Source organism: Leptonotus elevatus, chromosome 17, assembly GCF_054856555.1.
Source record: "Leptonotus elevatus isolate MCC_2025b chromosome 17, RoL_Lele_1.0, whole genome shotgun sequence".
Classification (NCBI taxonomy): domain Eukaryota; kingdom Metazoa; phylum Chordata; class Actinopteri; order Syngnathiformes; family Syngnathidae; genus Leptonotus; species Leptonotus elevatus.
This window is the reverse complement of record NC_141255.1, coordinates 2,148,166-2,159,394: the sequence shown is the minus strand read 5'-3', so window position 1 is coordinate 2,159,394 and position 11,229 is coordinate 2,148,166. Positions and strand designations below refer to the sequence as shown.

The 11,229-nt window shown below is 41.2% G+C and overlaps 2 protein-coding genes across 3 annotated transcripts in view; one reads left to right on the top strand and one right to left on the bottom strand.

Annotated features, from left to right (window-relative positions):
- Positions 1–1,154: 1,154 nt before the first annotated feature.
- On the top strand, positions 1,155–6,309 carry tmem110l (transmembrane protein 110, like). 2 transcript variants are annotated; one of them, XM_086060394.1, is made up of 8 exons: positions 1,160–1,670; positions 3,132–3,180; positions 3,265–3,360; positions 3,433–3,554; positions 3,777–3,889; positions 3,963–4,046; positions 4,131–4,262; positions 5,042–6,309. In XM_086060394.1, the coding sequence occupies exons 1-8, from the start codon at positions 1,487–1,489 to the stop codon at positions 5,156–5,158; spliced, it is 897 nt and encodes a 298-aa protein (XP_085916520.1). In that variant the 5' UTR covers positions 1,160–1,486; the 3' UTR covers positions 5,159–6,309. The 2 variants fall into 2 exon arrangements, with proteins under 2 accessions (XP_085916519.1, XP_085916520.1); XM_086060393.1 differs by having other exon boundaries at positions 1,155–1,670; positions 3,265–3,554.
- Positions 6,310–7,656: 1,347 nt separating this feature from the next.
- Positions 7,657–11,229, bottom strand: part of itih5 (inter-alpha-trypsin inhibitor heavy chain 5) — a 14,969-nt gene continuing 11,396 nt past the window's right edge. Inside the window, exons 11-14 of the mRNA XM_086060395.1 lie at positions 10,712–10,765; positions 10,147–10,263; positions 8,297–8,674; positions 7,657–8,209 (exon numbers count right to left, since the gene is read on the bottom strand). Coding sequence (XP_085916521.1) covers positions 7,953–8,209; positions 8,297–8,674; positions 10,147–10,263; positions 10,712–10,765 — 806 coding nt within the window. The 3' untranslated portion in view covers positions 7,657–7,952. The remainder of the gene's footprint in view (positions 8,210–8,296; positions 8,675–10,146; positions 10,264–10,711; positions 10,766–11,229) is intronic.

Below are 11,229 nucleotides of genomic sequence, written 5' to 3'. Positions count from 1 at the left end.
CCCCTAATCTTTGATGCTCTCATATCACGTGGAAGGACGTAGGCCTCAAGACATGGTTGCCATTTTTTTTTCAAGTCGCAAATGTTATTTTATTTTTGTTTCGTGGTTGATGCCGGAAACCCCCTTCACGAACTCGTGACTGTCACACAAAACCACATCACCAGTGTCATCCTCTAAAAGGACAACTTCTTAAAAATATATCGCGAGATCGCCGAGATGACAGAAACGTAACGTTTTTTTTGTATGTATTTATTTTTTTGTTTTGTTTATGCTTATGCTATAATGCACCCATTTTATTCACCTTTCCATTGTCCAATAAGTGAATTTCACTCAAGTCTAATCACGTGTATTTTTCATCAGAAATCATTAACGGGACATCTCATTGACATGATGCATTTCCTAGCCCCTTCCCCTAACCATCAAAAATGATTGCTTACCCCAACCTCAACCATAACTCAATTAAAACCTAAACTCTAAAACCAAGTCTTGACCCTCAAAAAGAGGTCTGAACTTGTGGGGACCAACCACCAAAATGTCCCCACAATTTCAAGTCGGTCCCCACAATGGTAGTTAAACCTGGAAAAACACGCGTGTATGGGCCCCACAATGTAACAAAGGCGCCCCACACACACACACACACACACACGCGCGCGCACAAAAGAGCGTGCGTGCAAACCTGCAAATTGGACAGATGGTTGGCGCATGCGTCCTTTACCATTAATCTGCTCCTGGGGAAGCTTTCCCGTGCGCCTAACAGCGGATTAGTGCCTACTTTACACCCAAATGAGGCTCTTTGTTTCGTTTTTAAATGTTAAATTCCTTCTTAGACAAACCTTAAGTGAATTTATTTTTGTAATCCAAACTGGCTGTAAATAGCTACAACGTTTTTCAACCAACTATTACAAAGAACAATTTTCTTAGCAGAGAATATTTCCTTAGCAGTTAGCACAGTGTTATTTATTTACTTAGTTCAATTGTAATAAACAATTTTTTCACAAGCGGCACCGAAAGGCAGGACCAAAACCGGAAATGGTCCCAATGTCTTCAAAAAGTAAAAGCAATACCCCTGCTACAAGACGGAAGTGCAGAAAGAAAAACATGTAAAAGGAGGTTGCAGGTGGATTTTTTTAGATTATTATTTTTTAAATACCAGTACTCGTTGAATGGTCGGTAGTACTTTGCTAGTCCACAAAGTGGAGGAAAAACTCTTATTTTGACACAAGAAAACCGGAGGCTACACTATCCATTTTTGCTACTTGACAGTTGTTTTCCCTCAACGTAAACATGTATGTTGGGCGAGAAAAATCGACTCGTATGTTTGCTTTTGTTGCCTTATCAGCAACCCTGGCCGCTAAATTTCAAGCTCTAACTTTAGTTCGCGTTAATCACTCGAAGTCAACATTGTGGTGACTTAAAAAGAAACGAACCGAGGAGTTGGAAGTGAGCTGCGCTTTTGTCTGACAACGCGTCTTCATCGCCAGCATCCATGGACATGTACAGCGATTCTATGTTGGTGAGGAGGTTGTCCGATGGCGGAGAGCTGGAGGTGAGCAACATGAGCGATATCAACAAGGCCAACCCGCACGGATGCGACGACGGCGCCCTGACGGACCGCTTCGGGGTTCTCATTCAGGGACTCCTGGCCATTGTTGCCTTCAGCACGCTCATGCGTAAGTGTCAATAAATGCAATATAATGTATTTGTTATACCCAATGAGCACAAAAAAAAGAAGAAGCTGGGGGTAAAAGGACTGGAAGAAAAGTATCGTTAAATCACTTGCACACGTGGCGTCTTGTTTGTTTTCCCTCAGACCGCGCACCAAGTCCGGTTGAAAAATCTGCAAATTCGAACTTTACTTGCTTATCGCACACGTTGCATACGATTGTAGAGCAGTGTGGATTCATCGACTAATTCTAAATGACCTTCAGTCACATTCGGCGTGTTTAAAGTAACCGCCAAGCCGAATTAAAAGTAAGCCTTTAGTTGGACTTTGCTGCCATTATCTGTTCACGTCCACAGCAACGAGGCGCTGTTGCTCTGTGTACTTACACGATATTTTAGATTTTTGAGGACGTGATTGTGCTGTTTAAATCTAATTATACAGAATAATGTGTTGTCAAAATCAAACATTTAATTTCCAGTCAAAACACAACAAATCACATATAAAAGCACTAATAGTCTACTTATCTTAAATATTCGATTTGGGCAATGAGTTTCGCCATAGACCAGTACTTGAGTTAACCCCAATGATACAATACTGTTCATATAATCAGTGTTTTGGTGATGATGAGTTTGACTTCCTGTTGTTTATTTTTTTTTATCATCTCTCCCGAAGGCTGCAGATGTCAAAGTCCATGCCGTTCAACACTGGAAAAACGTATTCCTTGATGCGATAGTGTATTGACCACACCGGCTGATTGCATGATAAATAACTGGTGATGCCGCAGCAGCTGACTCTAGGAATGTAGGCCGCCTCAGTGAATGAGTCCTCCCTGCTGTGTTGTTACTCATCTCTTGAGTCAACTTGCGCTTAAAAAACAGCATCATGTGCATTTCGGAACCCTTCGCATACACAGCAGCATTGAATAAACAAGACGCTCGAGTCTGCAGTGGAACTGGCGAGTGGTCGACTGTGCATAATATGATACGCTCACCACTTTGCGAAGGTCAACACACTGGAGTGATTTCATCAATCTGTGGCAAGCAGAGCATTGCATCATGGAGCCCCCCCCCCCCCCCCCCAAGGCCCAGCGAGATCAATGAGCCTCCACTTGGTTACTTATTAGTGGCTCACTTCAGTTGCACTGTCGGAATAGTGACACTGTTGTATATGGAGACATGCAGGAATATTAGCCGATAAATAAATAATATATGCCGTTGCTGCCGTTTGTGTAAAATAGCCATAAAATGTTGCAAGACAGCCAAATAGTTGCTATTTGTTTGCCTATTTATAGCATTTTGCATTGTCTGTTAGCATTAAAGTAAAACAGACTTCATTATTTAAGAAAAAAAAGAGGACAATATTTTTGACCAACTGTCAAATCAAAGAAAAATACAATCAGGGCGGAGGCTCATATTTAAAAAAATATGGTAGAAGTCCTCATATCAACACAAGTTTACTTGTTTTGCAGTAAAACGGTTCCGGGAGCCCGCTGGGATCCGCCGACCTTGGAGGATCTGGTCAGAAATGTTCATTTTCTTCACATTCTAGTACAATATAAAAAGTGGCATCAAATGTGAAAGTGATGTGGAAATGTTTTCCAGGTTTTTCGACACGTCCAAGCAGGCCATTGGCGCCCTATTTATCCACTTCGCCAACGTGTTCCTGTCCACGCTCACCAAGGAGGACCCTTGCTCACTGTCAGTTTTGTACACGCTCACATTCACTCTTAAGGTCTTCTCTTATCTGCTTATATTGTTGTCGCTTCGCAGCTACCTGATGAACTTCCTGCTGGACGCCACCGTGGGCATGCTGGTCATCTGGCTGGCCGTCAAACTGGTGTCCAAGGCGGTGGAGTACAAGCAGTGGACCCTGCTCACGTTTGGCGAGTACGGTGAGTTCCGACAGAAGATGACATGCTGGAATAGAGAAACAACATGAAGCAGCAGGGATGTTCTTGTTTTAGCCACTAGAGGTCACTGTTGTCCACGGGGGAGGGTCATAAAGGTGTTACGAAAAAATAATTTGAGGATAAAAACCCCAATATAGACAAAGCCTTCTTTAGATACATTCACACAATATTGCTAAATATCATAAAGTTGATTTTGTGGTGCAGGCGATCCGCCGCAGGCGGCGGCATGGCTGGGCCAGTGTGGCACGTACCTGCTCATCATGGTTCTGGAAAAAGGCGTCATCAGCCTGGTGCTGCTCGTGCCGGGATGGTCCAAAGTATGCGCGCGTCCCGAACGATCCAAAACAAAAGTGCTGAGTCGTTATGTAATGACTCCGTTGTCGTTTCCAGCTGCAGGAAGTTCTGCTGGGCTACATCGCAAACCCGCAACTGGAGCTGGTGCTAGTCATGCTCATCGTGCCCTTTATCGTCAACGTAAGCCACAGCTGCCGCCGCCGCATCCTGAATCCTAGAACCCCGTACCTCTTGAGTTACGACTTTTCTGCCATTTTGTTGCAGTCGGTCATGTTCTGGGTGGTGGACAGCCTGACAATGAGGAAGTCGAAGAACATGAAGAGCCTGGACGACTCGTGCGACGTCACGCCCAAGAAGGGCGACGCGTTGCCTTGGGCTGTCAATGACGAGTCGCGGGTGAGGATCGCTGGCGGTTCTCCCTCTTTGCAGGTCGAAGGGGGGGGGGGGGGGGGCAACGAGGGCTCTTCTGGCGCCCAGATTTCCAAACTGGGAAATATTGAAAGTGTCATGGGAGGACAAAACAATGATTGTTGAGTGCAATCACCCCACCAACGCCCCCACACACAAAATAATGAGAAAAGAAGAAGACAAAATGTAATAGAAAATAAAATAAAATGAAATTTAAATTAGATTAAAATGATCTAAAATATGATCATTAAAACTATAAAAATGTAAATAAAGAAAAATTAAATTCAGTGGTAAAAGGCAATACAATTAAACAAGGTGAAATCGAAATTAAAATTTAATTAAATAAAAAAAAAGAAGAAAAAAAAAGAATAGCAATCTAAAAAACACAAAATTAAAATAAAATTGGAATGGAAATGAAAATATAATTAATTAAAAAACTAATAACTATTTAAATTATATAAAAACATAATTAAATAATCTTGTATTTGTGGATGATTTTTGCGTGATTAAACCTAACCCTTTACAAGTTTTTTTTAAGGGTGTATTTAAGGAAAAAGAGTGCACAAATCACAAAACTTGGGAAAAGATTGTTCTGTGGGAATCATCACCTTTGCGACTCACAGCCATTAGGATGAAAAGTATTTACATATTTAGTCGTCACTGCATTTTTTGGGGGGGGGCATCTTGAATGTAAATGAAATTTATAAACGATTCCGGTTTTTTTTTTTCCAACTTTGTCACCTGAGCAAGTTTTTGCCATCACGCAGGTTCTGCTGACAGTGGAGACGGACACGGATGAGGGCGAAGAGGATGCCGGCGACGAGGCTCTGCCTCCCGTGCAGTACTCGGGAGCACAAGTGAGGCCTGGCTGGGTGGTGGTGTGAAGCCGCCAGCATCTAAAGCGTCCGCACACGCACACACGCACATGCACACGCACACGCACACACACACGGAAAGAACCTCCACGCACTCCGATGAAAGATCTACACCTCAGCTTTCAAGTGGTTCTCTGTTTGGGAGGGATAAAGATGAAGGAAAAAAACGCACTTGAGGGCAGAATAATTAATCTGCCCCCCCCCGGTCCTGCTAGGGAATTTTTGGGAATGAGAGTTGCTTTATATCCACCTTTTGATGGAAGGTGCCATCATTTCGGCAAGCACAGCCCTCCAGCTACTTCCGAACAACTTCTAAGGAAGACCAAACACGTTTTTTTATGAGTAAAATATGTGTGTGTACTTATTTCATGTCAGCCCATTTCTGACAGTAAAAAAAAAATCAAAATCAAATTAAACGGAAACATTTACTAGTGGAAACAGGGCACATACTGTCATGTACTCATAATTATGACTTAAGACTTTTTCATATTATGGTTTTTGTTTATTGGCATAATAATAATATACCATCTCATATATTTTTTTAATTTACTATCTTTAGACAAAATGTGGTAAATTCATGTGAATTGTGCCGCTTCAGCCACTCCCCCCGTTTTTTTTTTACTGCCGCAAATAGGCTTCCATAAAATCATGTTACGAGGAAAAATAAATCTTAATGATGCCAGAAAAGTCCAGTATTTGGGAAACCTGTATATACATATTGTTAATGTGACATATGAATGTTAGCTTCGCTACAAACCACTGGGCTAATCATCGCACATTTTATAGTATTTGTTCGCAAGCTACATAGCAGTAGCTTTGTTTAAAGGCATACTAAGCTAAGCTAACATTGCAACTTTTATTCCAAATGAGCATCTTATGAATAGTGTATCTCATATTTATTCATGTCATGTGTAATTCATTTTTTTATATCACAATGTTTTTTTTAAAAAACCTTTAAGACTTGAACTTTACAAATCATCGTTATTGTGATGTTGGACCAAATACGTTGCTTAATTTTATATACAGTATTAGCATTTTTATTATTACTACTTGTTTTTTTGTTTTTTGTTTTTTTATAGCTGATCTCTGGAAGTGGTCACCAAGGTGCTCCTTACAGAATGTAATCTGTGGCCAAAAATAAAAGATGACTGACATATGAAGATGGCTGTGCGCTAATGAATTCCTCGTAGCAGAAACCGAGCTGGTTACTGGCTAGCCCTGTGGGGGCGGGACCAGCTCCCCTGATCTCCACCCGATGACAGGGACGAGCAGTGTGTGTGCGTGCGTGCGTGCGTGTATGTCACCTGACAGACAGATCAGCTAAAACCAGTGAGTGATTCTCAACTAGTAGCTTGGGGTACTTAAAAAAAAATACAAAATAAAAAAATTGCTCAGATTACATGGTAAAAGAAGGCAGGTTCAGTTTTTCCTTTTATGGTTCTATATGGATTTAACATAATTTTTTAACCAAAATATTTAGAAATGATGACTGTTAGAGTATGTTAGTGATAGATTATGGAGATACGTTGATAAATGTGCTCATCCAAGCAACAGACATTTTCAAATTGAAGCAACTAGAATCTTGTTTGTTGAATTTTTTTTCTTGTTTTCTGCTAATGTTTAAAAACGTATGCAATTATGTTATTAGACTAACCATTTCTATAAGTGACCCTAAACTTTTGAATTATATTGTATACCTCGTCAGCGTTGTAGGAGTGTGACTCCATCTTAAACTTGCCCCGAGTGAAACACTTTAACTGTAATTTTGTCAGGCATGCATCACAAATGTTAATTAAAGGGGAAGTCACCCCCCCCCCCCCCCAAAAAAAAAATCTTGACATTATGTTCTATGAAGCCCCACTAGTCTAAATACACTATTTTGATTAATATTGCTTTAGTGGAACATGAGTTATGCAGCAAAATCCAGCAGTTTTGATCAATATCAGAAGGCGGCCATTTTGCCTCTTGCTGTTGAGTGAAAATGACATCAGTTGCTCAAGTCTCAGGGAACAACCAATCACAGCTCGGCTTCAGAAAACAGGTGAGCTGTGATTGGTCGTCGCCTGAGCAACTGTGATGTCACCCTCAGTCGACAGCAAGTGGCTGGATTTTGCTGTATAGCTCACATTCCACAAATGTAATATTAATCAGAATGTCATGTTTACACTAGTGAGGTCACATATAACATATTATGGCTCTTTGCACAGCTCGACTACTTCCTGAACTTTATACCTGTCTATCATGAGTGGACAAACTGATGAATCCAGTTGTATCTGGCCATTGTCGTCGTGGTTACTGAGGTCAGGCACACCTGGATTAATCAGTTTGTCCACTCATGAAAGGCAGGAAATGAAGGAGTGGTATTGAATTCAGAAAGTCGTGGAGTTGTGCAAAGAGCCCATTGTCAAGAAATGTTTAAGGTTGACTTCCCCTTTAATGTAATAATAATAATAATAATAACAAACTTATATTTGGTACCTTCTTGGATATGTTAAGGCTATTTTTACATCTTTACAACAATAAGAAAATGCACTTCCCAAATGCATAGCAGTTAGATGAGAATAATAAACATTTTATTTACACAACCATTAACGGTAAAAAGATCACTGTATAAAAATGTGCCATAGAAAAACATAAGGGAAGATATTTGCATACTTGACAGTTTTTGTTGTTGTTTCCTTAAATGGTAAGGGGAAACTAAAATAATCCTTCAGTGCATATTGGCACCATTTTGATGGCGTATCCAAGGCTCATTTTCCCAAAGAGTACCTGGGTCGAGCCGATCTGGTAGGCCGGGCTTTTCTCACACCGCGTTGCTCCCGTGCGGCCCCTCGCCTGTGTCGAACATGTGCGACGCCACGTAGTCCTCATAGCGTCCGTCCACGAGTTTGGCGCCGTTGTTCTTGGCGAACCAGCAGTCCACGCTCTGTGCACCGCCAAATATGCGCCGGCTCTTGCGGACCACCGGCACCGAGCGGCCCCTTAGCTTCAACCATGCAGACGTGGGATTCTCCCCGGGATCTCCTTCCACCACGCTCACCTCCTCGTGCAGGAACTGGCCTGTGAAGAGGTGAGAGGACCGTTTTTCAGATGTAAGAAATGACCCCATAAATGCATTTAAATAAAAATCCAAACGTTGCCACGTACCCAGCAGGCCATGGCAGCTCGGCGAGAGCCCCTCGCTATCTTGGATGTAGAAACCCAGGTGGTCCCTCTGGTAGGGCGCGGGGTTCTTGTAGCGGTGCAGCAGGATCACCAAGCCGACGTTGGCGCCGACGCTCACCGTCACGTTGCAGCCGCCGACGATCGCCACCGACAGCGCGCCGCTCTCCACGGAGGCGGTCGAGTGGCACGGCAGCACCAGGCGGTCCGACCCGTCCAGGATGACCTTGGTGGGCGTCACCTCGATGTAGGCGCGGCGCGGGCGGTCCACCACCACGGTGATGCTGCTGAAGTACGTGCGCTGGAGCTTGCGGCTGCCCGGCGGGGGCGGAGCGCCGACGAGTTTGCCGTTTACTGTCACGCCTGGTGAACACACACACACGAAGCGAATAAACAGCATATATATATATATATATATATATATATATATATATATATATATACACATACTAATATATATATATATATATATATATATATATATACACATACTAATATATATATACATATATATACACATACTAATATATATATATATATATATATATATAATACATATATATATATATATATATACACATACTAATATATATATATATATATATAAAACCCCGAACATTCAAAATAATCAAATACATTAAGTACATAATACTCAAAGTTTTATAAAAACTACTACTAACTTAACTTTTTGAAGTTGGTGTAACTTTGTATGCTTTTATGAGTAATTTGTACTAAAAAATTTTGATTAAATTTAACTACACTTGGGGTATAACTTAAAAACATAAATTAGCTGTAACTTAATACAATTTCGTACTTAAAAACAACTTAACTTAAAAACATAAATTAGCTGTAACTTAATAAAATTTCGTTATTTTGTGATAAAATCTTGTTTCTATTATTTAAAAAAAAAGTCATATTTACAAATAAATTAATTGTAGGCCTGTATAGTACATACATACTAAAATAAAACTTAATGTATGTAATGTTTTACAGTGTTCCCTCGTTTTCCGCTGGGTTAGGTTCCGAAAATTACCCGCAATAAATGAAACAGCGAGGCCGCGAAGAGTGAATCGCGTTATAGCGAGGGAACACTGTATTTTATGTTTTGTGTATATCTTTAATCATTTCTTTTACTTGTTAAATTGTCATTTTATTTTAGCTTTATTTTATTCTCTCTGCAGATGACATTGTAAATGATAATCTGTTCTCAGTTTCCTTAGCTGGTTAAATAAAGTTTAAATAAATTAATAATAATTGATGTAGGATTATGAAAATAGCAACCACAGCAACCCCACAAAAAAAGTGAGGCAACCGAATACCTCAATTTTTTTTTTGTTCTGCTAACTTATTCGGGTGAACAGTGTATCGCTATATATTTATAGAGCACGTTAAAACAACCACCGCGGTTTTCTTAAGACGGAACCAAGCAGCAGCAAAATAATGATAACAGCAGAGGCCCCAGAATTGAACCTTGTGGAACACCATACGTTCCGTGAATGTAAATTCACATTGCACATATTCCTCCGACCACTTTGTTTTTTTGTTCGACATAGTTAGTATGAAGGGAATAGGGATTGCAATAATAAATAAATCACACGATGTACCATCCGATAGTCGCAAGTCGACTACTAAGCGCACCAAATTCCCTGCTGCAGATAGGCAAAGCAAGTCGGGTGTGTGTCTTGACCTCTGCCGAAACCCTGAGTCTTAGAAAATTATTTTCCAGTTTTAAGACGACTCTGTTTGACTTTGAAATTTTCAGACCAATAAGACACCAGTGTCGTTAGGAATCACTGGTTTATTGTATTGTACTCTTTTCTTTTCTTTTTTCTTACCGGAGAATTTGTGATCAGAAACCAGGCGGAGGACGTGACCGGGCTCGCCATTGATGTTGAAGCAGACGGCCATTTTGCTGAGAGGAAAGTCCACCACAAAGTGCGGATCGCCATCCGCTGGAGACAAACGGGGAAAATTGTCATTGTCACCAAAAAGTCAATGAGCTCAATCTACTTGAAAATGAGAGATGATGATTGGTCGTTATAATGTGGTTTCATCAGATGGCGCCTCCACAGGCTTGTGAGAAGCCACCAAGATGAAGAGGAGTGTGATGATAGAGCAAGTATAATAATGACAGGGCCATTAGGTTGCCGATTCTCCTTCTTCTTCATCTTCATCTTCATCTTCATCTTAACTGGAACAAAACCTCACAACTGTTTTCCCACTGGCGGCTCACAAATTAGCGCCTCTTCCTCCCTCCCAGCTCTTCCTCATTCTGTCGACTGTGTGAACAGCACGCAAATGACAGGTTGCACGAGCAAAGCCAATGTATATCCCCGAGTGCAACACCGTCGCACTTTAAAAGCCTCCTATGTAGCTTTCGCGTTGACGATGTGGCTTCACCTGATGTTTTGGAAATGGTAATGGACTTCTCGGCGGGTCTCCTCTCAACTCGACCTGCAAGGAAGAGGAAACGCTGGTTTAATGTTTCCATTAAAGGGAAGTCGACCTTAAACATTTCTTGACAAGAATATGTTATATGTGACCTCACTCGTCTAAACATGACATTCGGAATATGAGTTATGTAGCAAAATCCAGTCATTTTTATCCATATCAGGGGGCGGCCATTTTGCCACTTGCTGTCGACCGAAGGTGACATCACAGTTGCTCAGGCAACGACCAATCACAGCTTACCTGTTTTCTGAAGCTAAGATGTGATTGGTAGTTACTGATGAGTTATTAACATTGTTTTTCAGTTTCAATTTATATTTTAGCCGTTTTGGATTTAGTTATAGCAGTATGGCTCAATGAATAGAATTGTATTATCTGTCTCACTCTCAGAAGAAGGGCAACGGGTTTTTACATTTGCTATCTTAAAGGGAGTTTTGTCTAGGACCGGTCTCTGCCGGTCGGAAGGGGGG

Excerpts from the sequence above, each read along its gene's own strand:
- tmem110l (XM_086060393.1), top strand. The coding sequence starts at position 1,487 with ATGGACATGTACAGCGATTCTATGTTGGTGAGGAGGTTGTCCGATGGC. Across the intron at positions 3,181-3,264 it reads CGCCGACCTTGGAGGATCTG|GTTTTTCGACACGTCCAAGC; the intron begins GTCAGAAATGTT and ends AATGTTTTCCAG. Across the intron at positions 4,263-5,041 it reads CTGTCAATGACGAGTCGCGG|GTTCTGCTGACAGTGGAGAC; the intron begins GTGAGGATCGCT and ends GCCATCACGCAG.